Source organism: Paroedura picta, chromosome 13 (assembly GCF_049243985.1).
Source record: "Paroedura picta isolate Pp20150507F chromosome 13, Ppicta_v3.0, whole genome shotgun sequence".
Classification (NCBI taxonomy): Eukaryota; Metazoa; Chordata; class Lepidosauria; order Squamata; family Gekkonidae; genus Paroedura; species Paroedura picta.
Genome location: NC_135381.1, coordinates 1,335,893 through 1,363,770, shown reverse-complemented (window position 1 = coordinate 1,363,770; position 27,878 = coordinate 1,335,893). Strand labels below are relative to the sequence as shown.

Sequence of the window (27,878 nt, the reverse complement as noted above, 5' to 3'; positions counted from 1 at the left end):
ATAAAGTACATGGAGCCTTCATTGGATGAAAACCAGCTGGTTGAGGCCTCAAACTGCCCTAAGGATCACTATGGCTGGTAGCTAGAAAAAGCTTGTTTTTTAAATTCACACCAGGATGCTGAGTGGGGAGGAAAGGGGTCATTCGTCATGCAAGCAAAAGTGACACTTCCCATTCCTGCAACCTGTATCCAAATTCTAAAAGTTTTATTCCTCAGGACAGGGGGAAGCAGAAGAGAGAGAACCTCCACGGTTGGTTTCTACCCATGGCAAGAACTTGGTTAGTGGAATGCAGCATTGTTTAAGCATGTTGTAAAAAGGTGCTCCGATTCCAGCGCTTTTTGTTTTTTAGAATCCAGTGGTATCACTCCAGGCAGGCCTGATGACTGAAATGATAAATGCCTTAAATGGAATTTCTTTTCTCCACCCTAATAAGCCCTCTCCCATTCCACTCACACGCGGCACAAATGACAAGTTTTGAGAACTGGACTTTAATGAACCCAAGGAAGAAGGGAAGTTCACACTTCACATTGTGTACAAAACCAAAAACTTGAACAAGCCAAAAAAACAGAAAATTAAATGGCCAAGATATTTGGGGGTTTTTAAAGTACAGATGCTTGCGAAACAAAACACTGAAAGGTCTACTCAAGCAGGGGACCCAAGCTCCTGTAAGGTATTTCCCAAGCATTCCGTCAACGCTTAAAAATAACCGGCATGTCGTTTAGGAAAAAAAATACCAACAGCAAATTGGCAATCCAGCCTCATAACAAACGCCAATCCTGGCAACCCAGTACTAAAATAGGCCATTGTGGTTACAATATTTATAACAACTTTATACAGGAGAAGGCGGATACAGCCAGAGCTTGGAGGAGCGTGGCTCTGGGTCTAAAGGGCTGGATCCCACTGATCAGCTCCACAAAAACACAGTGCCTTACCCCAGCACAAGGAGCAGGACCTCAGCCTAGAGCAGGGGTAGTCAAACTGCGGCCCTCCAGATGTCCATGGACTACAATTCCCATGAGCCCCTGCCAGCTCATGGGAATTGTAGTCCATGGACATCTGGAGGGCCGCAGTTTGACTACCCCTGGCCTAGCAGGATATCCTTTTGCCAGAAGAAGCCACCAACAGGATCCAATGCTGGGAGGACCTCGATTAACCTTGGTATGATACCCCAACCTCCAGTGGGAGTTCTTTCCACACATGACCCCTCAATATGAGGGAGCGCTTCAAGATTTAAAGCCATTTGAGCAGATTCTTCTTCCCCTTCCCGCCATAATATCCCAACACACGCCCTCATTCCTTGCTCTCGATTTTGACGGCTCCACGTTGAGCTCGGCAGGTGCAGAAGTCCAGCGGAGAACAAGCATGTGGTGGTGGCTGCCCAGGGGCGGCAGATCCCACTCCCCCACCCGGGGCGACTCATTTGTTCAGCAGCATCCGGGCAAAGTCCGCATTCGACATCTTTTTGGGCTCCTCTGTGGGAGGGGGCAGGGACCCAGGTGGGTTCTGGGCCACGCCGTTGGCTGCCTTGGCCGTGGGGTTGTGCTGGCGCTGCAGAGCACGGGGGACCATGGACAGCTGGGTCCGCCCTTTCCCGCGGCTTTGGAAAGAACAAACATCACACAAATGATGTTACACACAGAAAATGGTGCGCAGAAATTGAACAGAACTGATTCTATACAATTAAAGCAGGATTTGGCCCCCTGTACACCTTCCATGTGGTCCTGATAATCCAGAGGAAGCACAAATAGCGGGTGGGGACCTGAAGCCCCCCCCCCGCCCCCGTCACCTCCACCAGTAATTCAAAGCCTTGTCATTCCCTTTCTGGCTCCTACGTTTTCTCCCCGGGCATTTAAGAACATTTCCCCAGCTAACAACTTGATTTCCCAAGTGTCTCCTTCCTTCTCAAAGGCCCCACGTAATCTGGTGCTTTCAAAATATCTATGAAGTTCAAACCCTCCAGCAAATAAGGAAACATATCTCTACACACATCCACAATACAGTCGTGCATCCGTGGGGAAGCTTTTGTACCCACAAAAAACCGTGCCCTTCCCTTTGGAAGCTCTGTACTTCCCAAGGAATTCCTGCAGCGCTCCCACTTCTTGCCGCGAAAGAGACACGTCCCCAGAACACACCATGCTCCCTGACATGGAAACTCCCTGCCCCCCCCCCACGTCCCCACAGGCAGCCCTGCAAAGACTCACGTGCCGTAGATCTGTCGAGGGACCAGGGACTGGGAGCCTCTCCCCGCAGCCTCAGACGTCTCCGCGAATCTCCGGGTAGGCGGGTTGCTAATGGCCACCTTGATGACGTGGTCCTTAATGGTCCGTCCGTCCAACTTCAGCACTGCCTGGGAGGCCTGCGTCTCGTTCTCAAACTCCACGTAGGCCAGGCCCTACGCAGAAGAAAGGATCTCGGGTCATTTGGTGGGGCCCGATTTAGGGAAGGGATTTATCCTTTTTCACAGTATTTCGTTGCTGGGCAATGAAGAAAGCCGTCAGTTCTGTCTGTGCTTGGCTGTTGTGGCCCTTCCTTGCCTGCCCAGGGAAAGGCTGAATTTCCTTGAGGCCAGACTGGCCAGGGATTCTGGCTTTCTTGGGGCAGGCTTCATCTGGCCACAGCACTGGAATCGATGTCGGTGGGCAACGAGTTGTGAGTTTCCTGCATTCTGCAGGGGTTGGACTAGAGGACCCTATGACCCTAGGGATACTCCATGATCGAATAAATGATTTTATTTAACCCAAGACAAGTTCTTGCTGCCCTCCGTGGCAACCCACCTTCAAAGTCAACAGCACCCCACAAAGGGCCAATGTGTGCAAAAGGAACCCAGCAAAAAATCCTCTTGGAGAATCCCTGCAGAGCGAGGCCCTGCCGGTGAGCGTACCTTGGGTTTCCCTGCTCGGTTGGTGACCAAACGGATCTCCTTCACGTTCCCGTGGGCCTGGCACACCTCCTCCAGCTCCTCCTTTGTGCAGGAGAAGGGCAGGCCGGAGATGAAGAGCTTGTGTTTCTCCAGGGCAGTGCTGTACTTGAACACCTGCAGGGAACAGAAGCGACCATCTCTGCCTTTGTGCTCAGACCAGGAGGAGTGGGCGCTGGCTCGGTACCTCTTCCGGAGTGGCCACGCAGCTCACACGGAAAAGGAGAAGCGCCGTGAGGGCCAAGCTCAACAGCCTCGACCTCCTCACGCGTCAATCAAGCTTTGCATTTCACCTTCTCCACTTACGCCAAGAGAAGCGTCTCTCTCTGAACAGTTATCTTTGCATCAAGCACACTGAGCAGGGAACTTTCAAAGAGCCTGCAAAATGGAACTCTTCCGCCAGGTTTTTGGTAGGGGCCGGTCAATGGCGAGCAATACCATCAAATGCCCCCCCCCCCCCAAGACTAACCCACCCCTGGAGATGGGAGGATGCAGAAACTGATGGCTTGTAGCTGATGCAGGATGATGTATTCCTAACCTGTTTTAAATTGACAAATTTCATGTAAAACTGATTTTACCTGACGTTATTTGTCACAAGCAGGTGCCTACCAGGAGAGGCGAAATATACATATATCATTATTATAACGATAAATAAATACACTGTGGGAACTGAGAACTGGAGGTTGTCCTAGATCAGGGGCAGCCAAACTGTGGCTCTCCAGATGTCCATGGACTACAATTCCCATGAGCCCAAGAGGGAATTGTAGTCCATGGACACCTGGAGAACCACAGTTTGGCCACTCCTATCCTAGACTGTGGAAAAGGCCCACCTTTTCCTGTTCCCTGCAACAACCCAGCAGGTGCAGTTTGTGAACTGCTCCAAACCACAGAGCTTCCTGAGCTCAGCCACACCCCCATGCTAAGCCCCCAAGCCAGCAGAGGGTCAAAATATGAATGAAGCAAAGATAATCACTGGAGAAGCACTGCCCCCATACACACACACACACAGGCACAAACCCTGCTTAAACAATGCTTGGAATAGGAGGAAGAACCTCAGCTTTGCATACAGAAAGTCCCAGGTTCAATCCCTGGCATTTCCAAGTGAAAAACACAATGACCAGGCAGGAGGTGATAGGAAAGACCCTGGAAAGCTGCTGCTAGTCTGAGGAGGCAATACTAGCACTGAAGAAGAGCTGGGATTTTATACCCCACTTTTCCAAAGGAGTCCCTTGACGGCATACGAACACCTTTCACTTCCTCCCCGCACAACAGGTGCCCTGCGAGATGGGGCTGATAGAGCTCTAAGAGAACGGCGACTCACCCAAGGTCACCCAGGTGGCTGCATGTGTGTGTGTGGGGGGGGGGGGGGGTCCAACCTGGCTCTCCAGATCAGAGTCTTCCACTCTTTAACCACCGCACCACACAGGCTCTCATTGGCAGATCAATGGTCCAGCCGGATACAAGACAGCTTCTCAGGCGTATTCTGAGACACACCCTTGTTCCTACTCCCTTCCGAAACGCCTGACCTCAGATGCCCCTACCTTGAAATCCGGGTTCTTGGTCTTGTCGACACAAGGAGACACAAACATGGGCCTCCCCTCGACGCTTCTGCGGTCCAGGCAGAGGGCTTGCAGAGCCGCCTTCTCGTCCTTGAACTCCACGTAGCAGTAGCCCCGGAAAGTCCCCCTGTTGCTGAAGATGGGCCGGATTTCGGCCACCTCTCCGCAGCTCTCAAAGAGCTCGCGCAGCTTCACCTCTGGCTCCGCCATGCTGTAGGAGAGGTTGCTGACAAAGACTGTGACGTTCTCCTTCTCGCGGTCGTGGAGGATTTTGGGGGGCTCTTTCCATTTGGAAGCCGCCGGGGCCACCTCTTTGGGAGTCAGGTCTGCTTTCGCGGACGCGTCTCGTCCAAACAACCCCACCCCCGTCTCCATGTCTTCCGCCTCATCTGGCACGTCTCCGCCTCCCTTCTGCCGCTTGCTGGGCTGCTCTGCTGGGGGAAGGGAGGCAGCAGTGAGCGGAGACTTCCCCCACCCACCCCCAGGGGCATGCAGGCATCTGCAGCACGCAGGCGAGGCAGGTGGTCCACATGAGAAGGGAACCGGGTTCCTCCTGGGCCCTCTGCCTGCTCCACCTCCCACCCACAGAGGGACAGCTGGGCATGGGGCAAAGTCAGCCAGGGCCAGGGAGCACCATCCTCTCAGCTTTCCTCTCTGCCCATCACACCCCAGCCTCTGAAGGGAGCCCCAACAGACTTCCTCCCGCCCCCAGGGGAGGAGGCAGGAGGAAGATGCCCAGGGGCTCAACTGCTCCAGGCCTCCCAGGAAGGAGAGACTCCAGCAGCACAGACAGAGGCGGAAGGCACCAAGACTCACTAGCGGAGCCGGCTCTGCTCCCTCCTGGCTGGCAGCCCCAATGGATCTGCCGGGGGGGATGATCCAAAAGAGGGGCTCCCTCAAGGCAAAGGGCAGAGCAGCCCGACGAGGGGGAAGGTTTGGGTTCGTCACAGAGGCCGCCTACTCAAAGAGGTCTGTACCTTCCTCCTCCTGCCCCCATTCCTTGTCCCCGTCTTCATCAGCTTTGCGCTTGTCTCCAGCCTTGGGTTTCTTGGCCTTTTTGGCAGCTCTCTTCTCCGCCCGGGACTGCTTCCGCTGCTCGGCTCTTTCTCCTTCCTGCCTCGCAAGGGCAGCCTCTTTCTCAGCAGCCTGGAAAGCACGGTGCAAACCGGAAAGAATGTCCCAACAGAGGCAGAGCTCTTCTGCTACTCTGGAACGGGGCCCACACCCAGCAGGGGAGACCAAGGAAGGGGTGGGGAGCCCAGTGGGAGGAGGGAGAATGGAGGGAAGGCCAGGAACCAGGATCGAGGTGTGCCCCACAGACACCCCCCCCCCGCACACAGTCAACGGCTTCTTACGCCACACGGAACCCAGGGGGGGGTGAATATCTTCAGAAGGCCCCCCCTCAATGGCAGAGCCCCTCAGCCATTGTCTGGGGGCTTGTTCTGTGGGGCCAGCGTCATCTAGGGTCAGCGAGAGACGGACACGCATGTGTGTATGAGAGAAAGGCAGCCAATCAGGAAGGAGCTTTGGCGAAGCAGAACACGGCAGGATCAGCCCCCATGGCAACAGATGGGCTTCCCCAGCAGCCTGCCTAGGGGCCTGCAGGCAGACGTCAGAGGGGACTGCTTCTTTGCCTGGGGCAGTCGGGCAGGAGAGAGGTGCAAATCCAGCAAGCAGCACAGCTGAAGGCACTCCTGCTCAGGAGGTGCGCTCTAGGCCAGGCTGCTCCCCCCCCCCGCCCCCAAGAGGCAGGCTTCCTAGCCCTCCGAAGCAGCGCCCACCTTGGCTCTCTGCTCGTTCACGCGTGCCAGCCGGGTCTCTATTTTCTGAACAGCAGCGTCCCAGTCCTCCAACGTGCCTGAGCGAGAGCGGGAGAGACCAAAGAGAAGATGAGGCCCTGCTGCTGCCCACGCTGCCTCCCGGGCTCTGGCCAGAACCACGGGCGAGAGTCACGGGCGAGAGACGGAACGGGGACCCAAGAGCTGCCGCAGCACAAGCAAGATTAATCAGGCGAAAGTGAAGCCCACAGGGACTGAAGACAATTTAAAAAAGAAATTGAAGTAGTATTTTCTTTCTCTATTGTTTAGCAAAGTTTCAGTCTGGGCATGAGCTTTCATGTTCTTCAGATGCCCGGGGCCTAGACTTTGGGCTCTGTAGACCCTTTGGGTTCGCCAGGAAGCCCCCAACACCACACACACACACACACACACACACACACACACACTCCTGTTCTTTGCAGTCTGCCAGGGAGAATCCAGCCCACCATTCCTTGCCAGGGACCCCGGACGAGGTCAGGTGACGTCTCTCAAAGTGGCCTGCAGCCCAGGAGGGCCTCTGAGCCTCTTACCTTCAATTCTTTCTAGCGTCAGCAACACCTCGCAGACGTGCTCCGGGTAGTCGGTCGTGCACTGCACAGCCCGGTGCAAAGCCTTCCTGCAGTGCTGCGGATCGCCATGTGCCCTGTGGCCAGGGAGGGAAGGAGGGGCTTGAGGGCCACAGTCCTCAATGCTGCAAGCCTCCTATTCTGAGCCACGGCATTCTCCGTTGCGTAGCGCCCCCCCCCCTTAGCCCCCTGGGGCTTTGGCTGATTTTGAAGGGCAGAACTGCTTTGGAAGTGACAGCAGGCACCCTGCAGTTTTTGTAAGTTGACCTTTCACTGTGACTCCTCTGCAGCCTCTTTCACACACCCCCAACCCCCCCCCCCCCCCCGGCTAGGAAACTGTGGGCTGCGGTTCGCAACCTCCAGAGGCAAGAAGAACAGAGTAGCAGGGGCTGGAGGGGGGGGGGGAGATTCCAAGAAATGAGCCCAGACTGAAGAGCAGGCCTTGCAAACCCTCTCACCGCTCCAGATTGTAGTACTCCAGCCACATGTTGGCGTACTTGGCGTTCCCTTTTGTCATGATGCTGTCCCACAGTTCGCGTGCCTTCTGCATGTTGTGACACAGGCGGGCCTGCGGAGAAGAAACCAGGGGAAACCCCACGGCTCAGAGACAGGGATGCTGGGAAAGGCATCACTTTGTGTGCTGTGCGACGCTCTGTGCTGCAACAAAGCCACCGTACCTCAATCCTTGCCCAGGTCTGCATTATGGTACAGGATGGGTCCCCACTCTCACTAAAGCCTGCAGACCAAAAAGACCACAATTAGACCCCATAGACAATGGGAGGAGTGGGGAGAAGGAAGAAGCGGCGGTGGAGAGGAGGGGGAAGGGAAGAGGAGAAGAACAAGAAGAGCTGGGGTTTTATACTCTGCTTTTCACAACTTTGTAAACCGCTCTGAAGGAGCCTCCAGGTCAGGGGTAGTCAACCTGTGGTCCTCCAGATGTTCATGGACTACAATTCCCATGAGCCCCTGCCAGCAAAAGCAAAAGCTGGCAGGGGCTCATGGGAATGGGTAGTCCATGAACATCTGGAGGACCACAGGTTGACTACCCCTGCTCCAGGTAGCTTCCAATCACCTTCCCTTCCTCTCCCCACAACCGACACCCTGTCAGGTAGGTGGGGCTGAGAGAGCCCTGACAGGACTGCTCTGCAAGAGCAGCTCTATCAGGACCAGCCCAAGGTCACCCTGCTGGCTGCAAGTGGAGGAATGGGGACATAAACTGCTTTTTAACCACCCCACCATTGCTGGCTGCCGAGTTGTCTGAACGACGGAGGTTCGGCAGCATCCAGGGTGCCTCACACCAAATACCAAAGAAGGTCCACTGAAATCAGGCCCCAAACATTGTGTGCTGCTGATTTTGTGGTTCCCAGCAGGAATGCTGCTTTCCCGTCAGGGCGGGTGGGATGCTGTAGCTGGGACTTCCCATTAAAAGTCTTCTGACAGACGTCCTTAGACACTCCCTGCTCAGAGGCAGTCTAGGCTTGAGAGTCAGGGGACGGGGGCCAGCTGCTGAGAGTCCAGAAGAGCCCAGTGCTGGGCTCAGCAACCTCTGGCATCAGCTTCTGCAGGGCTGCTCTGGCACAGAAACAAGGGTGAAGAGGGAGAGTGGAGCTTCTGCTCCCATGAGCTGAAGAGGCCCATTCAGGCGGAAGGGAAGACCCCTTTTGCCTTAAGACTTCTAGAGCTTAAGGTCCCTTGTAGGATTTCCTCCCTGCCTCCCAGAGGAAAAGCCCTGACTTACGCTCTTCCACTTCCTGCTTCAGGTACTCCACTGCATGGGCAAACGCTGACCTCAGTTCTTCCAGCTCTTGACTGGAGTCTGAAAGACATCGCACGACCGAATGCATTTGGGAGGGGGAGAACATGGACAGGGGACAGAAAGAACCGGGCAAGAACACTTGGCTTGCAGAGTCCAGCCAAAAGGACCACAGCAAAGAGAAGGGCATTCCATGTTTCAGAACACTTTGGGTGAGAAAGGCCACTTTTTCTGGCGTACAAAAAGGAGAGGCACAGGCAGACTTAAGAACGTAAGAGCCCTGCTGGATCAGACCAATGAGGGTCCATCGAGCCCAGCACCCATCTCAGTAGCCAACCGGTTCCTCTGGACGTCCTAAAACAGGGCAGAGAGGCCAAGGCCTGCCCCTGCTGGTGCCTCCTGGCTCTGGGATTCACAGGTTGAGTGCCTAGATGTGGAGGTTCCCCTCAGTCACTTTGGTAGACTTCTCCCCCCGTTGTGTGCAGGGGGCAGCTCTCCACTCTCACTAACAATTAGAACAGCAGCTGCAGCACAAGATCCGGGAGGAGAAAGGACAAGCAGGGCAGCGGCTGGGCCTCGGACCCTCCCTTTGCTCCCCCCCCCCTCGCCCCTAGAGGCACCATTAAGCAGCTCTCAAGCCTTCATCCGTCCCTCCTCAAGAGCCGTTGAGCTCCTAGTACGACCAGGCATCCCTCACAACTTAGCAAGGGATGACCCCACCCTTGGTCTGCACCACTGGGGAGTGCAAGAGGCGGCTCGGGGGGGGGGGGGGGATTCTAGCCCCGCCTCCCTCTGCTGCTGGCTTGCAAAGTGCAGGAGAGCTATGGGGGGGGGGGTGTAAAGTAAAGCATTCAGTAGACCTGCACTTGGAAGCAATGCAGGCCACCCCAAAAAGACTGACTGGCTCGCAAGACGATTGTGCAAGCCAGCTCTCAGGAGGAGGCCTGGTCTGCAGGCTGCCAGTCAGCAATGCTGACATCCCCGCAGTCCTGAGCCCCAACGCAATTACCTTGAGTAAAATCCACCCGTCTTCGCAAATAGTCCAGGTACGCCTGCCAGATTTCCACGTAGTCAGTCGCTTGGATGAAGCCAGCGTTCAAAGCCTTTTCAAAAGTTTCTAAGAGGGACAATTGGGGAGGGGGGAGAATTTCAGCCACGGTCATTTAGTAGCAGGAAATTGTTCGGGACACAGTCCCAGAAAATCGCTTTCTGGCCTCTCCCCAAATCTGAGGTCCACGAGGCTATTCTGCCTCCTCAAGAGGAACTCCCTTGTGCTGAATGCCCCAGCACTAAAGGGACACTTTCCCTACCTGCACAACTCCACGGTTCAAGCACCACAAAAGCCCTGACAGGAAGGTTCTCAGAGTCCTTGGGGAGGGACAAACCGTAAGAGGCCATCTTCATTTCAACACCCCCTCTTTACCCGAAACGAGCGGATGCGCCACTCCGTGCCTCTCCATAGCCAGCAGGTAGTGCTTCCACAGCTTGACGGTCCAGGGACAATTCCTGACAGCCCTCTCATGGGCAGGAAGCACCAGCTCCTTCACCTTCAGCTGCCTGTCCTGAGAAAGAGGACATCGCAATTCAGTGATTCAGGCCAGGGCTGTAAGTTAATGTTGCTTCTGCCAGGTAATTCAGCTTCCAGAAAAATCTCCATTAAAAAAACCACTCTTCTAACCCTTATGGAGGAGCTCCATCCATCAAAAGCATGCAGCTAATATGGGGCTGTGTCTGCTTGGCATGCCGCAGGTCCCCGGTTCAATCCCCAGTATCTCCAGGCAAGGACCAGGCAGGAGGGGACAGGAAAGACCTCAGCCTCAGACCCTGCTGAGCGGCTGCCTGTCTGAGCAGGCAATACTGATTTTGATGGACTGATTCAGTATAAAGCAGCTTCATGGGAGTGCTTAATAGCTTCTAAATAAACTCCAGAAAAGGAGGAGAGATTTGGGGGGAGCCTGCTTGTTCTCAGGAACAATCGTCGATACAAAAACTGTGTCTAGAGCAGGGATTCCTAACCAGGGTTCTGGGGAACCCTGTGGTTATGCAAGAGCTCCCCAGGCAACGTGGCCTGTCACAGAAGTTCAGGTGGCTGCTGATATCACTGGAGCCCACGTCCCCTGTTGCTCTACAGGCCTAGTCTCCTTCTCCACAATGAAGACGACAGATGATTGGCTGGCTCCCACATCTTCCTTTCGCACCCACTTCTTGGAAGGGGCAGGTCACCACTCTGGGGTTCCTTGAGGCCTGAAAGATATTTCAGGGGTTCCTCCATTGTCAAAAGGTTGCAAAAGGCTGGCCTAGCCTGAATGCAAATATGGAACACTTACGCAGGTCTCAAGATTGCTCCCGTGTGGAATGTTAACCCTTTTTAGCAGCAAAGCAAGAAGAAGAGAGATGCAGGTCACCTGCTCTTGGCCTCTTACCAGGTACTGAGTGTACTGTGCCCACAGATCTGGCACGAGGCAGTTCTCTGCCAGGGCTCGCTCGTAAACCAACTGGATGCGAGCCGGATCCCCAGCCTTCATCTCAAAGTCAACGTAGGCTTGGTATTCTGCCAGCTTTGGTGCCTCAGCAACCAACTGTGAAACAAGCAAGAGGATAGAAAGGGAGCCGTTTCAGCACACCAGGGAAAGGGGGGGGGGAGAGAAATGGTACAATCTGTGCTGTACCCAGTTTGGACTCCGTAATCCAAGCACAAGAAGGTAGAGGTGTGCCAGTCCCAAACGAGAGTGAGGTTTTGGACAAAACATAGCTGTGAGTTCTAGAAGGGTGGCTGATTGGGCCCCACAAAACCCAGCAGATGACAATTCCCTCTTGGGCTCAAATCCCTCCATTTACTTCCTTCCTTCATTTACATGTAATTACACCATCCTCCCTGAGACTTCAGGCAGACCCGAAACCTCAAAAACCATCTGACCCCTGAGCAAAGACCTCCAGACTACAGGCCAAAGGCCAAGGCAGCCCTGCACACGCCGTGCTCCGAGCGTGGGCTCCCTTCCGAGAACCTGCAAGAGCCCTTCCACAATGTCTGGAGGACAGAGGCAGAAAGCATGTTAGAAATGACGGTTTGTGGCACTGAAATTTCTAAATGTGGTGAGCAAGCAACGCTTACAGCGTTTTCTTCTCCTGTTTCCAAAGAGCTTACCCTATTGACACTGACCCTACAGAGTATTTTATTTATTTATTTTATTTAGATTTCTATACCGCCCATTTCTTTGCAGCTCTGGGTGGTTTACATTGATCATTATATAACTTACATGAAACAATATATAGACTGTAGCATCAACAACTTTCCAATAAGGTATCAAAAGATTACTAAACCACATTTATTATATTAAAAAAATACAATTTTCCCAACAGTTTTTGCATGGCTGTCACAACTGGGAAGCCAAATGGTCCCTTCCCCTAGCCGAGGACGCCCCCCCCCCGCTCACCAGAGCTTCTTCGTAGGGTTTACATTTCTGCAACTGCTGCAAAGCCCTCTTGTAATTCTTGACCATCACGTCTGGGATCGGCTCCTTGGACCATTCTCCATATTCGGCGTAAGTGGTCTCCATGTCTGTACAGAAACATTGGAAGGCTACGATTTTTAACAGCAGGAGATTGGTTCTGAGGGAGTCAGAGAGGCACAGACACCAAAGCAGAGCACACGGAAGCTGCCCCAAGCCCTTTGTTGGGGCGCCTCCTTCTGGTGAAGGGGAGTAGGCTCGCTTCTGAGCCCACTGCGGGCAGCCTGGCGAATTCATGGGCATCTGCTCCCAGGACCCAGGTTGGGAACCCCTGCTCTAGGGTCCCTGGCAGAGACCTTTCCCTTCACCTGCAACCTGATTTTTCCACTCAGATACCATGAATTAAACTGGAGACCTTCTGCAGGCAAAGCAAGGGCTCTTCCACTGAGCCATGCCCCACACCCCAAGTCCCAGCTATTCCTCTGATGGAAGGGCCTTGGCCAGCAGAACGGCTCCAACACTCACCACGCTCCTCCCCCCAGAGGCAGCCTCAGAGTGTGGCCAGTCAAGCTCCGGGGTTCTTACCCAGCAGAGGAATCCCCAGCTGGCGCCTGAAGAGGGCGTGAATCTTTTCCAGCTGTGTGCTGATGGTCTGCTGCTGCTCGGGAGATGGAATGCTGCCAGCTGCTGGCTGCCAGGACAGAGAAAAGACTGTGGGCATTAGGCAGGGAGAAGGCTGAAAACTGCCTGTTGATGGAAAACGGACGATAGCCACAGCACACTCATCCAAAACGTACACAGGCCATACCTGCAACGCAATCTCCTGAAGGAAAACCGTGGCATCTTAACCAGAAAGCACTCCTTTTGCCCCAGAAAGGCAGTCCCACCACAGAAACACTCCACGTCCACAAAGGAGGCAGGTGCTTTACCTGCACGGTCTCCAGAATGGCATTTTCAAACTCCCGGAATGCCTCCCAGATGGCCGCTCCCTTCGTCACATGAAGGCCGACAGCCGTCAGTGCCCTTTCAAATATGGAGCGAACTTTCTCCATGCCTCCCTCCTGGCCGATGCCGCCAATTGAGCACTGGGCATACTCAAGCCAGATCTCGGGACCTACGGGAAGCCACGGAAGCATCATTTACTACTCAACTCTGCCTGTGGGGCTGGAGGGGAGCTTGGCCATCTAGCTTTCCCTCTGGTATAAATGCCGAATAGATTTCTCTGCTCAAGCACTCACTCACACCAAAGCTTCAACATGGGCTAAAGCCCACCTTGATCTGCATTCTTCGGATTCTATTTTACTTTCCACGAACCCCCTGCCTTAACAAAGCTCCAGGCCAGCAAGGGCACAGAAGCAAAATCACAAGAGTCAAGCGTAGAATATTTGGAGCTGGAGAACCTGCCTCAGGACTTCAGCTTGACCATCTTTCACATCTGGATTGCTCAAAAGGGCAACACAGCTGGTCTGCACTGGTACCCCCTAAATCAAAGACGGTTTTCTCAAAAAAGGAAACTTACATATGTAGTCTTTCACAGCCCTCTCAAAGAGATCATAGACTTTCTCCCGCTCAGAGTTATCTGCTGCCATTCGAATCTCATCCTTCAGCCAGTCTAGCCAGATCTCTGCAAGACACAGATGCGATCCTCAGAGCTCTACTACTCGCACATATGAAAAAGCATTTGACAGATTTAAAGAGTGGGAGAACTTTCCACAGTAGGCTGGCTTTTGCCATCATGACATCTCAGTGCTTGGGCATGTTGAGGAGAACACCAAGCAATTTGAATCCAGCAATTCCTATTGCAAAAGTGCTATTCAAGATTAGAACATATATCTTGAATGTCCAACAGATGAGCAGCACACACATACAGTTTTAATAGATGAGTAACAAGACAGCATTCAAAAGGGATCTCCTCCGCCAGGCATGTAGTTGAGGCTGACCTGCTCAACAACATCCGCTTATCTCCCAATGACCTGAACTCAATACGGCCTCCTATGGGATCACGGCTAGAAGTCACTGTCGTAATGTGAATTGTTATAATCATCCCACTGTTAGGATTGCTGTTGTCACAAATTACAATGTTTTAACCCTTTGTTTTATGTAAATAAATAGCCAGCCAGCCAAAGCAGGGCTGCCCGGGGATGACATGGAAAGTGTTTGCCTTTAGTCCTCAAAGGCTGCCTCAGACACAACCTGCTTCTGACTTCCCAGGAGTGACCCTCGGCAGGAATGCCACAAAATGGAAAGAGGCAGGAGTCACCACAAGGAAGCCCTCAGCTCAAAGAACACCCTCCACAGCCAACAGTACACAAGGTGCAAGCAACCACAATAGGTGGCAGGGAGGGACATGTTGCCCCATGTGAATGGGGCATTTGAGGGTATTCGACCTGGCACCATCACAAGAGCGGCTGAATATGAGAAGCGCGACCTGACCAACGGTCCAACGAGTTTTCCGACCACCTAATGCAACACAACCGTTTGCTCAGTGTGAGGCATCAAGATTTGGTGGGGGAAAGTGACATTAAGTTGCAGCTGCATTAAGGCAACACTGCAGGGTTTCCGAGGCGGTGGAAATCCAGAGGTGGTTTGCAACCGCCTGCATCTGTGTAGCTGTTCGGGGCCTCCTTTCCAAGGGCTAACTTCAGCCGATCATGCTTCACTTCCAAGATCTGATGAGACTGAGCTCGCCTAGGCCATCCAGGTCAAGGCTAGCAAAATTCAGGTACAGGTTCTTGCAACGGAACTATGTGCAATTTGGCACCAAGAAGCTGATCAAATTTAATGCATGACTTTTACCATGAAACAGTATTTAGTCCTGTACTTCTGGAGTCGAGGACATTCAAATTCCACAAATATCTGATTCAGGAGCACAAGGACTGAGAAGATCTTTTTGTAGCTTTGGCAAAGGTGTAAAGGTCACAGTACACAGACATATGACATCCCAACATTCAAGAGCCAAACACACTCATCCAATAACAATCCTAACATCTTTAAGAGTAACTTAAGTCCCAAGTTTTGAGACATCACCAACCTTCAGTGAGAGGAAAGAGTTCACTCATCTTCTGACGGGCTCTTTGAAGTTTCACCAGCTCACCTTCCTGCCGCAACAGTTTTATGAGGTCCAGGTGACAGTTGTAGTCAAACGCGTTGATTGAAAGCTTAAAGAGAGGCAACAGAGGAAGGCTTTGTTGATGAGCTCTCCATCCATGGACACGGGGCTAGCGTTTGCTCGCTCAGCCAAGACTCGACGTCTTCCCCCTTGCGGGGGCGCTCTCGAGGTGGTCCGGGTCACCAGCAAGAGTCCGGAGGGATTCTGCCCGTCCAAAGCCCGCTCCTAGGCGAGGCGGGTTTCTTCCAGGCAGGGCAGCTCTGGGCCCCGGTGGGGATATCTGGCGGCACCTCCGGTCTTGGAGGCGAGGCGGGGCGGGCCTCGGGGAGAGCTGGGCCTCGGGGAGAGCCGCGTCTTCAAGGAGACGGCCTCTCTCGGGAGCGCGTCTCTACAGTCTGCCGCTGCAGGGAGGGGCTGCGCTTGGCGGGGGAACGCTGCCCTCCCCCCCCTCCCTCCCCCCCCCCCCGGGGGCGTGGCCTGCCCTCACCTGCTCCTCCAGGCGCTGGATCTCGGCCTCGTTCTCCTTCTCCTCGTCCGACGTGTCCCCCGAGGCCTCCCCGCCGCCCTCGTCTTCCGACTCCCCCGCCGCCGCCGCGCGCAGCGCTTCCTCCTCGGCCGCCGCCATCTTGCCGCCGCCGCCTCAGGCCCGCCCCTCGCCCCGCCCCAGAGGCTGCCCCGCGCACTGCCTGACGCAGAGCCCCGCCCCCTCCCCCTCCCCCTCCCCCTCCCCCGGGCTGCCCTGGCTGCAGCAGGAGGCGGGGGCCTGGCGGCGGGTCGCGCCCTGAGGCGGGTCGCGGGGGGGGGCGGCGCCGACGACCCTCCCCCGATCGGGCAGCCGCGCGGACGGACGCCGGGCCTCGCCGAAGGGCGGCGGGACCAATGGGAGGGCGGCGCCCTGCGGAGGGGGCGTGTCCCCGCGCGCGCAGGGGCTGCCGGGAGGGGTCGGGGGTCGAGCGGGGCCGTCTGCCCGGGCCTTGCCGCCGCTGGCTGGAGCCGGAGATGCGGGCCCGGGCCCGGGAGTGGAGAGCAGCGCCGAGGGCTTCCTGCTGAGCCGGGCCGCGGCGGAGAGGCGGCGGGCAGGGCCCAATCAAGCCAGGGATGCCCCGGCAGACGCTGGCCGGCCCAGGTGTTAATCACCCGCCTCTGCAGGGGCGGCTCTCCACGTGTCCGGGGACTACAGTTCCCATGAGCCCCTGCAACTGTGGCAAGCCAGGTGTTTAAGAACTGCAGTGACCTGGCAGGGCCTCTGTGGAATCATCGTCCCTAGAGAGCCCCCCTTGCGCTCGCCCGGTGCCTCTTCCGTTCCCTCTCTTACCCCCCCCCCTCTCTCTCTCTCTCTCTCTGCTGATTCAGATATCAGGACCGTCCATGAAGATGGAAACTGCGATCCCTGAGGCAGAAGGGCAGAGAGCGCAGGCTGTGGAGAGTGCCCAAGATGCCCTCTCCGGTGTGGAGGATTCGTCAGGCCTGGCTGTGATCGCGGCACCCCGTAAAATTGGTCGATATCTTCTGGGGCAGCACAGTTCTGAAAACCAGTTCCTCGTTAATATAATAATAATAATAATAACTCATTAACAATTCATAAATAATGGCTGGGGTTCAGATGTGCCTGTTTCTTCTCTCTGTCCTACAATTTAATTTAAAAGTTCAGAAATGTCTCAGGAAGAGGATGTGTGACTGAGAGAACAAACCAGCAAACATCCTTCCTCCTTTGTCTCCATAACAGACAGCAGAGAGATGCTGTTGAGCCATCCTCGTCTTTTCGAAGTTGTGGAAACGGTTGCTGCACCTCCAGTGCAGGTAGGCTGGGCCTGGGGTCACTCCCCAAAGACCTCAACTAAGTAGGTGTCCCCGAGAGGGGTCAGAACAAGATTACAAAGCCAAGGAAGCTAGATACGCCAACATCCCTGCATAGGAAGTCCTGCCACCACCTCTGAATGGTTCCCAAGGCGTTCAAGACCCAGAGGCCGTCTGGAGGCCAGTCAGGGGATTGCCAGAGCCAAGAAACCACAATACAGGACAGGTAGAGTAACACAAGGCGAGGCACAAGTTGCAGCTTAGCTCGTCAAGAACCAGCCAAAAGTTATTTTAAAATTATATTGCATTTATTAAGGTACACATATACATTTATTAGTACCCTAAGCCCTGAAAAATACCTCTCGCTAACACAGCGATGGATAAGCGGGTGAAATAATTTGTTTTTTAATTACTGTTCTGTAAAGAGAAGCTTCGTGTACCAGACTGTTTCATAAAAGAAGTCCCAGAAACTTATTCTTGTCCTTGACTATATTTTGAAATGTTACCAAGGCTGATATGTTCTATTCTCAAGGCCAGAGACAGTTGTTTCTATCATGCCATTGTTTGTTGCCAGAGGATTGCGAAGGGGAAATTGCCTTTTGTGACCTTTTCCTGGTGACTTAGCATAATGGCAAGGGGTGGTCCTGTGGGACGTGCAAGGGGTGGAGACCCCAGGTTATTGATTTGACCCGAAAAGCATAATCTTTCCCTGCCTTCGACGGAATATTACAAAGTCTCATGCAATCCTTTGTTTGACACACAGGCTTTTCCGGGACAAACCCCCCGGTGTCATTTTTGTTCTTCTGCAGTTGAATAAAATCATAAAAGGTTTTCCAGTCTAGTGGTCACTCATTTTGGGCACTGCACACACTAGGCAACCGATCCCAAAATGCCCGGACAAGGCCCTGGGCTATCAACAGTATACTCACTGAAGCACAAGAATGGCAAAGCTCCTAAAGCCCAGAGTCCGCCGGTACAGGATGGTCAAAGCACTGTCAGAACAGTGTTGCAAATTGAGTTTCTTTATGGCTTTTCCTCAGGTGGGATTCTAGATACATGAGCCAATCAAGAGTATTGGCCCATTTATTAATTACTAACATCAGGGCAGGAGACACAAGAAGAGCCAATCCTAGACCGGGAGATGGAATGGAAGCCCGTTCTCAAAACACCTTAATTGGGAACATCTGAGACTTGTTACCTTTTCAGTGTATGCAGACAGTGTTTGCCTTCTCAAGGACACAGGTGCAGACCTAATTGGGCAGTACAAAAAACTTGGACCAAAAAAAGCCAAGATTGTCTTTTGCGGCCTACCAAAGAATTCACAGGCCTAAAGCCTGAACCAAAGTTGTTCAGAACTAATGTTGTTCAGGCCCTGGAAGGCCTCTCCCCTTTCTCTGGGAAAGCTTTTACTTCTGCATTTTCTACAAGGTGCCTGGATGAGAGGTCCTCTAAACACCATTCCTTTTATCCAAACCAAGCCATACATCCCGTATCTTCCCAGAAACTCCCTAACAGAGGGAATCTGCTTTTTCTTTCAGTGTCCCTTTTCCTTTGAAGAGGTGTCTGTCTCTTTCTCCGAAGCAGAATGGGCCCTGCTGGATCCAGGACAAAGAGCTCTGCACAGGGAGGTCATGCTGGAGAACTGGGGGAATGTGGCCTTTCTGGGTAAGGATCTTTCCTAGGAGCCAAAGGGGAGTGTTGCAGCCCTTGTGATGAGGTGTGAATCCAAATATTGAATAGCCATCCACCGTTTGGAGACCTGTCCTGTGACTCACGGGCAGAGCATCTTCTTGGCCTGCAGAAGGCCCCAGGTTCAATCCCCAGCAGCTCCAGTTAAAAGGATAAGGTTAGAAGGCGATGGGAAAGACCTTTGCCTGAGATGCTGGAGAGTCGCTGCCAGACTGAGTAGGCAATACCAACCTCAGTGGACCAAAGGTCTCATGAGCCAGCTTCATGTCTTCGTTGGTGTGTACTTGCCCAGCGGCAACTGAGCCCAGGATCATAGCCCCATCTGAGCCAGAGAAGATGTCCTGGCCTGTGGCATAGGGGATGAGAGAACCTCAGAAAGACTCTGGAAGGAGCTACATCCTCATTTCCCTGTTGCCAACCTATATAATACACCCTTCTCTCGGATGGGATTGCAAACATCCACTGTCTCTCTGCTCTGGAAACGATCTTGTCAGGAACTGAAGCCTGTTTTTTTTTTTAAATAAGAGATCACTAAATGAGCCTCTTGTGGCGCAGAGTGGTAAGGCAGCCGTCTGAAAGCTTTGCCCATAAGGCTGGGAGTTCAATCCCAGCAGCCGGCTCAAGGTTGACTCAGCCTTCCATCCTTCCGAGGTCGGTAAAATGAGTACCCAGCTTGCTGGGGGGTAAACGGTCATGACTGGGGAAGGCACTGGCAAACCACCCCGTATGGAGTCTGCCATGAAAACGCTAGAGGGCGTCACCCCAAGGGTCAGACATGACTCGGTGCTTGCACAGGGGATACCTTTACCTTTAAACAGCACAGTTTCAGCAGCTCAGCAACGGAAAAACAAGAAAAGCTAACTGTTCTCTTATACATGAAATACCTAGTATTAGATGGTACATCTTGTTGCAGCATAAGCAATCCATTGGCAGCCTACCTAAAACTGAATCATCATATCATATAAGAAATGAATTTTAAAAATTGATGAAGCAGGAATCTATCCAGACAAATTTTGGGGTCTGGCCAGTAAAAAGACAAGGACGGTTATTTTCTGGATCCGGTTCAAGGTTCTGGTTTTGACCTTTAAGGCCTTACATGGTCTGGGCCCAGCGTGCCTGAGGGACCGCCTGTTGCCCTATGCAGGGCCTTACGCTGTGAGCTGGTCATTCCCAGCCCCAGAGAAGCTCGCCAGGCCTCAACCAGGGCCAGGGCCTTTTTGGTCCTGGCCCCAACCTGGTGGAATGAGCTCCCGGAAGAGCTACAGGCTGTGTGGGAGCTTACAGCATTCCACAGGGCCTGTAAAACAGAGCTCTTCTGCCAGGTCGTTGGATGAGGCTGGGCCACAAGGAAGATCTGCTCCCCCCCCCCCTTTTAGAAGCAGTAGCGAAGTATAATTGGCACCCTCTGTCTCCCATCACCCCTCTAGAAAGGGTTATCTTGGGGTAGTATAGATAAGACTGGAGTTTTTTGCCACATCTATTTTACTGCTTTATACTGTTTAATAATAGCTGCAAAGCCCGTTCATAAGAACAGGCTTCGAAAGGCGCCCCCCCTCCCAGGCTTCTGGGGGACCACCGGCTGCATGGCCACCTCCATGGGGCCCGCCAAGCACTCTCACCGCCTCTGAGGTGGCAAGAGCACTTGGGGGGCCCTGGGGAAGAGAACATCCTCCTTCCCCCTGCCAGCGCGGCCGCTTCCTTAGGGCCCGCCAAGAGCTCTTGCTGCCTCTCTGAGGTGGTGAGAGCACTTGGGAGGCCCTAGGGAAGGGACCTTCCCCCCTCTCCACTGCCGCCGCAGCTGCTTCCCTGGGGCAAGTGCACGGGTGGAGCTGTGGAGGCTTGCAGGCACGGTGGCTGCAGCAGCCAGGCGCATCTCTGAGGCGAGGGGTGAGCGCTCGGGGAGGGAGCTGCAGGGGCAGAGCCAATCGGGGGGGCAGCCAGGACAGCCGGACCCACTCCTCCCGCAGGCCGGTTTCACGAATATAAAGAGGAGGAACCATGCATAAGGGTTATATTGTATTCTTGTTTTATGGATTTTATTGTACGGTTTTACTGGGGTTTTATATGCTATAACTCACTTCGACCCTCCGGGGAGAGGTGAGTAACAAATCTAAATAATAACAACAACTGCAGGATAGGATTGCGGCTTTTGATCTTGATCATGTATCCATCCTGCCAGAAGAATTTTTATTCTTGATTTCTTCCTTTCCCCATATAACAATGATCACCAGCTCAGTGTCTGACTCTCCTCCCAAAAGAAGACAGAAGAGAGACTATGATGGAGACAGATTATGATCTTGCAACTGAAGGTAACCTCGAGAGTTCTTCAGCAAGAGCACTAGACTATATTTCCTTCCCAAATGAGCTGGCTGACAGTGAGTATCGTTCACAATTATATTAGGGGACTAGGCAAGGAATAGCCACGGGGGGGGGGGGGGGGGGGTTGCTGATTAACTTCTGAATAGCATCTGGTCACACGGCCTGCTGGGTAAAGAGGCAGGCGGGACTCCTGAGGGCCTGAAATCTGCAGGCTCAGGAACTCCCTCTGGCCGAAGGCTCAGCTGTGGCTCTTGAAAACATTACAGATCCTTAAATACTAGATATTCTGGGGAAGGGTGGTTAAGATCATCCAAACTGGATGAGGCCCGAGAGCTCCCAATCCTTCCTTTGGATTCACCCAGCCAGGTGCTAGCAGGGTCCCTGTGTTTATTCCAGCAGAGGATTGTCAGAGGAAAGAGGACAGTGACAAACTTCATCAACAAACACCAGGTAGAGTTGAAAATGAAGAAAAGAGGAATCAAGGCAGACCTAAGAGAAAGGGAGTTGACTGTATGCTTGAGGAGCAAGATGGAAGAAAGAGTGATGTATGCTTCTCAAAGCACAGCATCATGAAGCCAAGTAAATCCACTAAGTGTGGACAGTACTTCAGAAATAAATCACAGCACCTGTTGCACAGAATACACAGAGGGGAGAAACCTTTTCAATGCTTAGACTGTGGAAAGACATTCAGTCTGTTTACCAGTCTTGAAAAGCATCAGAGAAACCACACAGGGGAGAAACCTTTTGAATGCTCAGATCGTGGAAAGAGATTCAGGCACAGTAGCCGTCTTCAAAAGCTTCAGACAATACACAGAGGGGAGAAGCCTTTGGAATGCTCAGACTGTGGAAAGACATTCAGTCAGAGTAGCAATCTTCAACAGCATCAGAGAACTCACACAGGGGAGAAACCTTTTGAATGCTTAGACTGTGGAAAGACATTCAGTCGGAGTGGCAGTCTTCAAGAGCATCAGAGAACTCACACAGGAGAGAAACCTTTTGAATGCTTAGACTGTGGAAAGACATTCAGTCGGAGTGGCAATCTTCAAGAGCATCAGAGAACCCACACAGGGGAGAAACCTTTTGAATGCTCAGAGTGTGGAAAGAAATTCAGTCAAAGTAGCCATCTTCATCAGCATCGGAGACTTCACACAGGGGAGAAACCTTTTGAATGCTCAGATTGTGGAAAGAGATTCAGGCACAGTGGCACTCTTCAACAGCATCAGAGAACTCACACAGGGGAGAAACCTTTTAAATGCTCAGAATGTGGAAAGAGATTCCGTCAGAGTCAACAGCTTCAACAGCATCAGAGCACTCACACAGGGGAGAGACCTTTTGAATGCTCAGACTGTGGAAAGAGATTCATTCAGAGTGGCCATCTTCAAGAGCACCAGAGAACTCACACAGGAGAGAAACCTTTTAAATGCTCAGACTGTGGAAAGAGATTCAGTCGGAATCACGATCTCCATAACCATCAGAGAATTCACACGGGGGAGAAACCTTTTGAATGCTCAGATTGTGGAAAGAGATTCAGGTTTACCAACAATCTTGAGCAGCATCAGAGAATACATAGAGGGCAGAAACCTTTTGAATGCTCAGACTGTGGAAAGAGATTCAGGCATAGTGGTGGTCTTGATAAGCATCAGAGAATTCACACAGGAGAGAAACCTTTTGAATGCTTAGACTGTGGAAAGAGATTCAGAAAGAATAGCAATCTTCAAAAGCACCAGAGAACCCACACAGGGGAGAAACCTTTTGAATGCTCAGAGTGTGGAAAGAAATTCAGTCAAAGTAGCTATCTTCGTCAGCATTGGAGAACTCACTCAGGGGAGAAACCTTTTGAATGCTCAGACTGTGGAAAGCGATTCAGGGTGAGGTCGACTCTTCAGTCTCACCAAAGAACCCACACAGGGGAGAGACCTTTTGAATGCTTAGACTGTGGAAAGAGATTCAGAAAGAATAGCAATCTTCAAAAGCACCAGAGAACCCACACAGGGGAGAAACCTTTTGAATGCTCAGAGTGTGGAAAGAAATTCAGTCAAAGTAGCCATCTTCGTCAGCATCGGAGAACTCACACAGGGGAGAAACCTTTTGAATGCTCAGACTGTGGAAAGACATTCAATCGTGGTAACAGTCTTCAACAGCATCGGAGGACTCACACAGGGGAGAAACCTTTTGAATGCTCAGCCTGTGGAAAGAAATTCAGTCACAGTAAAAGTCTTCAACAGCATCAGAGAACTCACACAGGAGAGAAACCTTTTGAATGCTTAGACTGTGGAAAGAGATTCAGAAACAATAGCAATCTTCAAACGCATCAGAGAACCCACACAGGGGAGAAACCTTTTGAATGCTCAGAATGTGGAAAGAGATTCGGTCAGAGTAGCGATGTCCTAATACATCAAAGAATCCACACAGGGGAGAGACCTTTTGAATGCTCAGACTGTGGAAAGAGATTCAGGCAGGGTAGCCATCTTCAACGGCATCAGAGAACTCACACAGGGGAGAAACCTTTTGAATGCTCAGAATGTGGAAAGAGATTCGGTCAGAGTAGTGATCTCCTAATACATCAAAGAATCCACACAGGACCTCGACAGAAGACTGGCTGAATAAACTAGCTGATTTTGCCAAGATGGCCAAACTGACACTAATAGTTAACGGAAGAATAGAAGAGGCCTTTCAAGAACAATGGGGCCCTTACCTGAACTATTTAAGGAAATAATACAAAGGGGATTAAAACGGGGAACTAAGTGTATCAAATGAAGAGCATAACCCTCCTTTTCTGTATTAATAATGTAGATTGCATGTATTTCACTGTCTTTAATTTTGGAAAATAAAATAAAAATTCTCTAAAAAAAAAAAAGAATCCACACAGGGGAGAGACCTTTTGAATGCTCTGTGGAAAGATATTCATTCGGAGTGGCAATCTTCAAGAGCATCGGAGAACTCACACAGGAGAGAAACCTTTTGAATGCTTAGACTGTGGAAAGAGATTCAGTTGGAATCACGATCTCCATTACCATCAGAGAATTCACACGGGGGAGAAACCTTTTGAATGCTCAGATTGTGGAAAGAGATTCAGGCACAGTGGCAGTCTTCAAGAGCATCGGAAAACTCACACAGGAGAGAAACCTTTTGAATGCTTAGACTGTGGAAAGAGATTCAGTGTGAAGGCGAATCTTCAGTATCACCAAAGAACCCACACGGGAGAAACCTTTTGAATGCTCAGACTGTGGAAAGAGATTCAGTCGGAATAAAGATCTCCAGAAGCATCAGAAAACTCACACAGGGGAGAAACCTTTTATTTTTTGTTTTTTTATAAGATTTTTATTTTTATTTTCCAGGATTAAAGATAATGAAATACAGGCAATCTACATTGTTAGTACAGAAGAAAAAAGGTTATGCTCTTCATTTGATACATTTAGTTCCCCGTTTCAATCCCCTTTTAAAATATTTAAAGATAATACAATGCAAGTAATCTACCTTATTGATACAGAAAGAAAAGGATTATGCTCTTCGTTTGATACACTTAATACCCTGTTTCAATCCCCTTTTAGGTAAATCAGATAAGGGCCCCATTGTTCTTGAAAACCCTCTTCTCTTCATTTAAGATTATAAGACTCCACATGGCTACAATATTATGGACTTTTACCCAAAGCTTATAAACTTTTTCACGTTTCCACCACATTTAAAAAGAGAAGTTTCAACATTTGTTTGCATAGTTTTTAACAATTTTAACAATCATAAACAATTTATACGTAGCATGGTCTTAGAGCCATCCACATTTCCACTAGGGAAAAGAAAAAAGGAAAAAATAAAAGCCTACTTATATATATAGGTTGTTAAGGTTGTTAAGTTATATAAGTGTACATTATTGATACCAAAAATGATAAAATAGAGTCTTCATTAGTTAGTAAAATAGTCTTCGTTAGTTACATTTACACCTCCTCAGTTAGGTGCCTCCTTTTAGTTATACTTAAGTTTGAGCTGAGAGTCACTACAGAGATATGTTAAATAATTCAAATTCAGCTAACATAGGAAATCTAAGACCCCACACTTACATGGTAGTATAAGCCCATTCCATTAAGGGTCTCCTTTTAATTAAGCTTTAATTTTGGGCTGGTAGACACTACGAAGTTAGATTTGATAATACAAATTCAGCTTACTTAGAAGATCTTAGACCCCAGATTAACTTCTTAACTAGTTATATTGCCTATATGGCTACGGAAAAAAGGAAAAAGGAGGAAAAGAATTTCAACCACTGTGTCTTATTTCCGTTCCCCAAGCTTCTTAAGGGGGTCTCATATCGAGGCTTGTTGCATCTTGTTGTTCCCATTGACTTATGTTCTGTCCAGTTGGCCTTTGACTTAGAAAGTGCAGTTGTAGTCTTTCCCTCGGAGTATACATCGGTGAATCTTGAAGCAGTTGTACCTCCTGGGCTCCAATATCAGTACAGTTTTTTTTCCAAGAAGCTCCTTTCAATCGATTACTTTCACTGCAGATCCATATATCTTTTGATTGGTTCTTGTGTACTGTTGCTTTAGAGTGGCTGTATGTCTTCTTAGGTAGGGTGTCCTTATCTAGGCTGCAAAGCTCCGACATCCCCTTTTCCATCTCCATAGTTTCTCTTCTGCTGGTAGTTTTCCACCTTGTTTAGAGCTATCATCAGCCACTGTTGTTGATTCGTCATTCTTGTTAGAGACTTCTTCCTTGCCGCCTTTGAACTCCTTGAGCATGTTTTTAAGCAAGCCATCTGTAAATGCTTTCAGATCTTGGGTTTGTCTCTCTAATAAGTAAGCAAATTTTTTTAGCATAGACATGTTCTAGGCTTGAAATTTTCTTAGCCTTAGGCAATTTTGCAAATAACCAGTAGAGGTCCTACGGAGTCCTAACAAAAAGCAACAGTCTGTTATGATATTGAACTCAGTAAAGCAGCATAGTAAAGCAATGTCTCGTACTGGAACAGAATCCTCACGAGATCTTCCCACCCGTGGCTCTTATCTCTTATCTCCGAAAACCAAAACAAATGCAGTAAGAGCTATTACTAATTAGTTTGAGTTGATTTAAGTCCTTCTTCTTCTTAGAAAAGAGAATTAGCCTGCCTCATATCGAGGTGGCTTCAAGCAGAGCCAGAAACGGGAGAAACGGAGGAACGAAAAAATACTTGTGTCTCTGTGCGTTCTTAATATCTTGGAATTTAGCAGATGTCTTCCCCTCAGTTCACAGCATTCATTTGCAGTAAATCGTAGTAGAGGAACAAAGTAGCTTCACTTACACTCTAGCTTGCTTAAATTAAAGAAAGCAGCTTTCCACACCGAGTTTGTTCCAGGGGAGAAGGTGCTGGGGGAAAACCCCACTCACTGTTTATAGGCTCGATCTGATGTCTGCCAGTTGTTTTCACTCCGGAGTTATGATGAGTCAAAAGTCTTGCAGGGAAGTATCCAATTAGCTTTGTAGATTAAAATAAGAGCTTTGTAGATGGCGGAGTTGAAAGAAAAGAAAAAAGTTTTAAAATGGCGGACGGCACTTACTGGACCCTGTGCACACTGAGCTTGCGTTCCATGGAAAATTAATTTCCCTGTGGAACAGAGAGGCCCCAGAGATTCACAAGGAATTCCTGAGTAGATGGTGGGTGGGTTAGCGTACCCAAAACCCGGTTCTGTCAATCATAGCACCAATTGACCCTCAGTGGAACAGGAGCTTGAAGTATTCGAGCTATCCAAGTGCCATGTCTCCGCCCCCCTCTCGGGGAGAAACCTTTTGAATGCTCAGACTGTGGAAAGAGATTCAGTGTGAAGGGTAGTCTTCAGTCTCACCAAAGAATCCACACAGGGGAGAAACCTTTTGAATGCTCAGACTGTGGAAAGCGATTCTTTCGGAATGGCAGTCTTAAACAGCATCACAGAACCCACACGGGAGAAAGCTTTTGAATGCTCAGACTGTGGAAAGAGATTCAGTAAGAATGGCTATCTTCAACTGCAGCACAGATTTCTGCAGCGCAGATTTCTGCCATCTTCACCAAGCCAAACTACTAGCGCCCTACTTGGCCCCTGGATTACCTAGCCACAGTGATCCGTGCAACGGTCCTCTCTAGATTGGACTTCTGCAACTCACTGTACCTAGGCCTGCCCTTAACCTTGATCCAGAAACTACAGTCAGTCCAAAACTCAGCAGACAGGATCCTCCCAGTAACACCGTGGAGATCCTACATGTGGCCTGCTCTCTGGAATTCCGAATCAGACTTAAGGTTCTGGTAATGACCTTTAAGGCCATATGCGATCTAGGCCCAGTGATCCTGAGGGACGACCTCACAGTCCATGCCCCCCAAAGAGCTCTGTCACTTCCAACTGCCTAGTGATCCTCGGCTGCAAGGAAGCAAGTGTGACTTCAACCAGGGCCAGAGCTTTCTCTGTCCTGGCCCGTGCCTAGTGGAATGAGCTCCCAGAAGTTATCAGGACCCTGTCGAAGCTGACACAGTTCCTCAGGGACTCCGAACTGAAAAGAGCTCTTCCACCAGGCTTTTGGTTGGGGCCAGGGAGGAAGAGCTCTCTCGGGATTCATGATCTGGAGGTCCTGCCTAGTAGAAGACATTGTAGAAGATCCATCTAGCTGAGCCAGAGTAGGGATGCAGATGAGGTAGGTGATCTGCTAACTGGGATAGGGGAGGGATGATGGTTCCGCCATCTGTTGGAGTTTTTAGATTGTATTGTTATCATCGTTGTATTTTAACTTTTAATCTTTGTAAGCCGCCTCAGGCCAACTTTGTTTGGTGTAAATCAAATTATAAATAAAAAATAAATTGAACCGACAACCATCTCCTGGGCCTCCTAAACTCCTTGCCAGAAACTGAGTTGACCAACCTTTGGGATTCTTAGTTGACAGGATCATTGTTACTACAAGTTTTTGGAA

At 51.0% G+C, this 27,878-nt stretch overlaps 2 protein-coding genes across 8 annotated transcripts; one reads left to right on the top strand and one right to left on the bottom strand.

The window, feature by feature from the left end:
• Positions 1-472: 472 nt before the first annotated feature.
• Positions 473-15,829, bottom strand: SART3 (spliceosome associated factor 3, U4/U6 recycling protein). 2 transcript variants are annotated; one of them, XM_077307968.1, is made up of 19 exons: positions 15,658-15,829; positions 15,093-15,219; positions 13,581-13,685; positions 12,991-13,175; positions 12,647-12,752; positions 12,047-12,171; positions 11,036-11,191; positions 10,036-10,174; positions 9,622-9,729; positions 8,598-8,675; positions 7,537-7,595; positions 7,318-7,427; positions 6,824-6,936; positions 6,258-6,334; positions 5,454-5,622; positions 4,459-4,910; positions 2,882-3,034; positions 2,202-2,392; positions 473-1,597 (listed from the first exon to the last, which is right to left on the bottom strand). In XM_077307968.1, the coding sequence occupies exons 1-19, from the start codon at positions 15,793-15,795 to the stop codon at positions 1,417-1,419; spliced, it is 2,772 nt and encodes a 923-aa protein (XP_077164083.1). In that variant the 5' UTR covers positions 15,796-15,829; the 3' UTR covers positions 473-1,416. The 2 variants fall into 2 exon arrangements, with proteins under 2 accessions (XP_077164083.1, XP_077164084.1); XM_077307969.1 differs by having other exon boundaries at positions 4,459-4,907.
• Positions 15,830-16,085: 256 nt separating this feature from the next.
• On the top strand, positions 16,086-27,785 carry LOC143822619 (uncharacterized). Of its 6 annotated transcripts, none has more exons than XM_077307976.1 (6): positions 16,086-16,668; positions 16,897-16,970; positions 18,506-18,632; positions 20,888-21,031; positions 21,372-23,541; positions 23,911-27,785. In XM_077307976.1, the coding sequence occupies exons 1-6, from the start codon at positions 16,539-16,541 to the stop codon at positions 24,188-24,190; spliced, it is 2,925 nt and encodes a 974-aa protein (XP_077164091.1). In that variant the 5' UTR covers positions 16,086-16,538; the 3' UTR covers positions 24,191-27,785. The 6 variants fall into 6 exon arrangements, with proteins under 6 accessions (XP_077164091.1, XP_077164086.1, XP_077164085.1 ...); XM_077307971.1 differs by lacking the exon at positions 23,911-27,785 and having other exon boundaries at positions 16,086-16,296; positions 16,524-16,668; positions 21,372-23,843; XM_077307970.1 differs by lacking the exon at positions 23,911-27,785 and having other exon boundaries at positions 16,086-16,383; positions 16,524-16,668; positions 21,372-23,843.
• Positions 27,786-27,878: the final 93 nt, after the last annotated feature.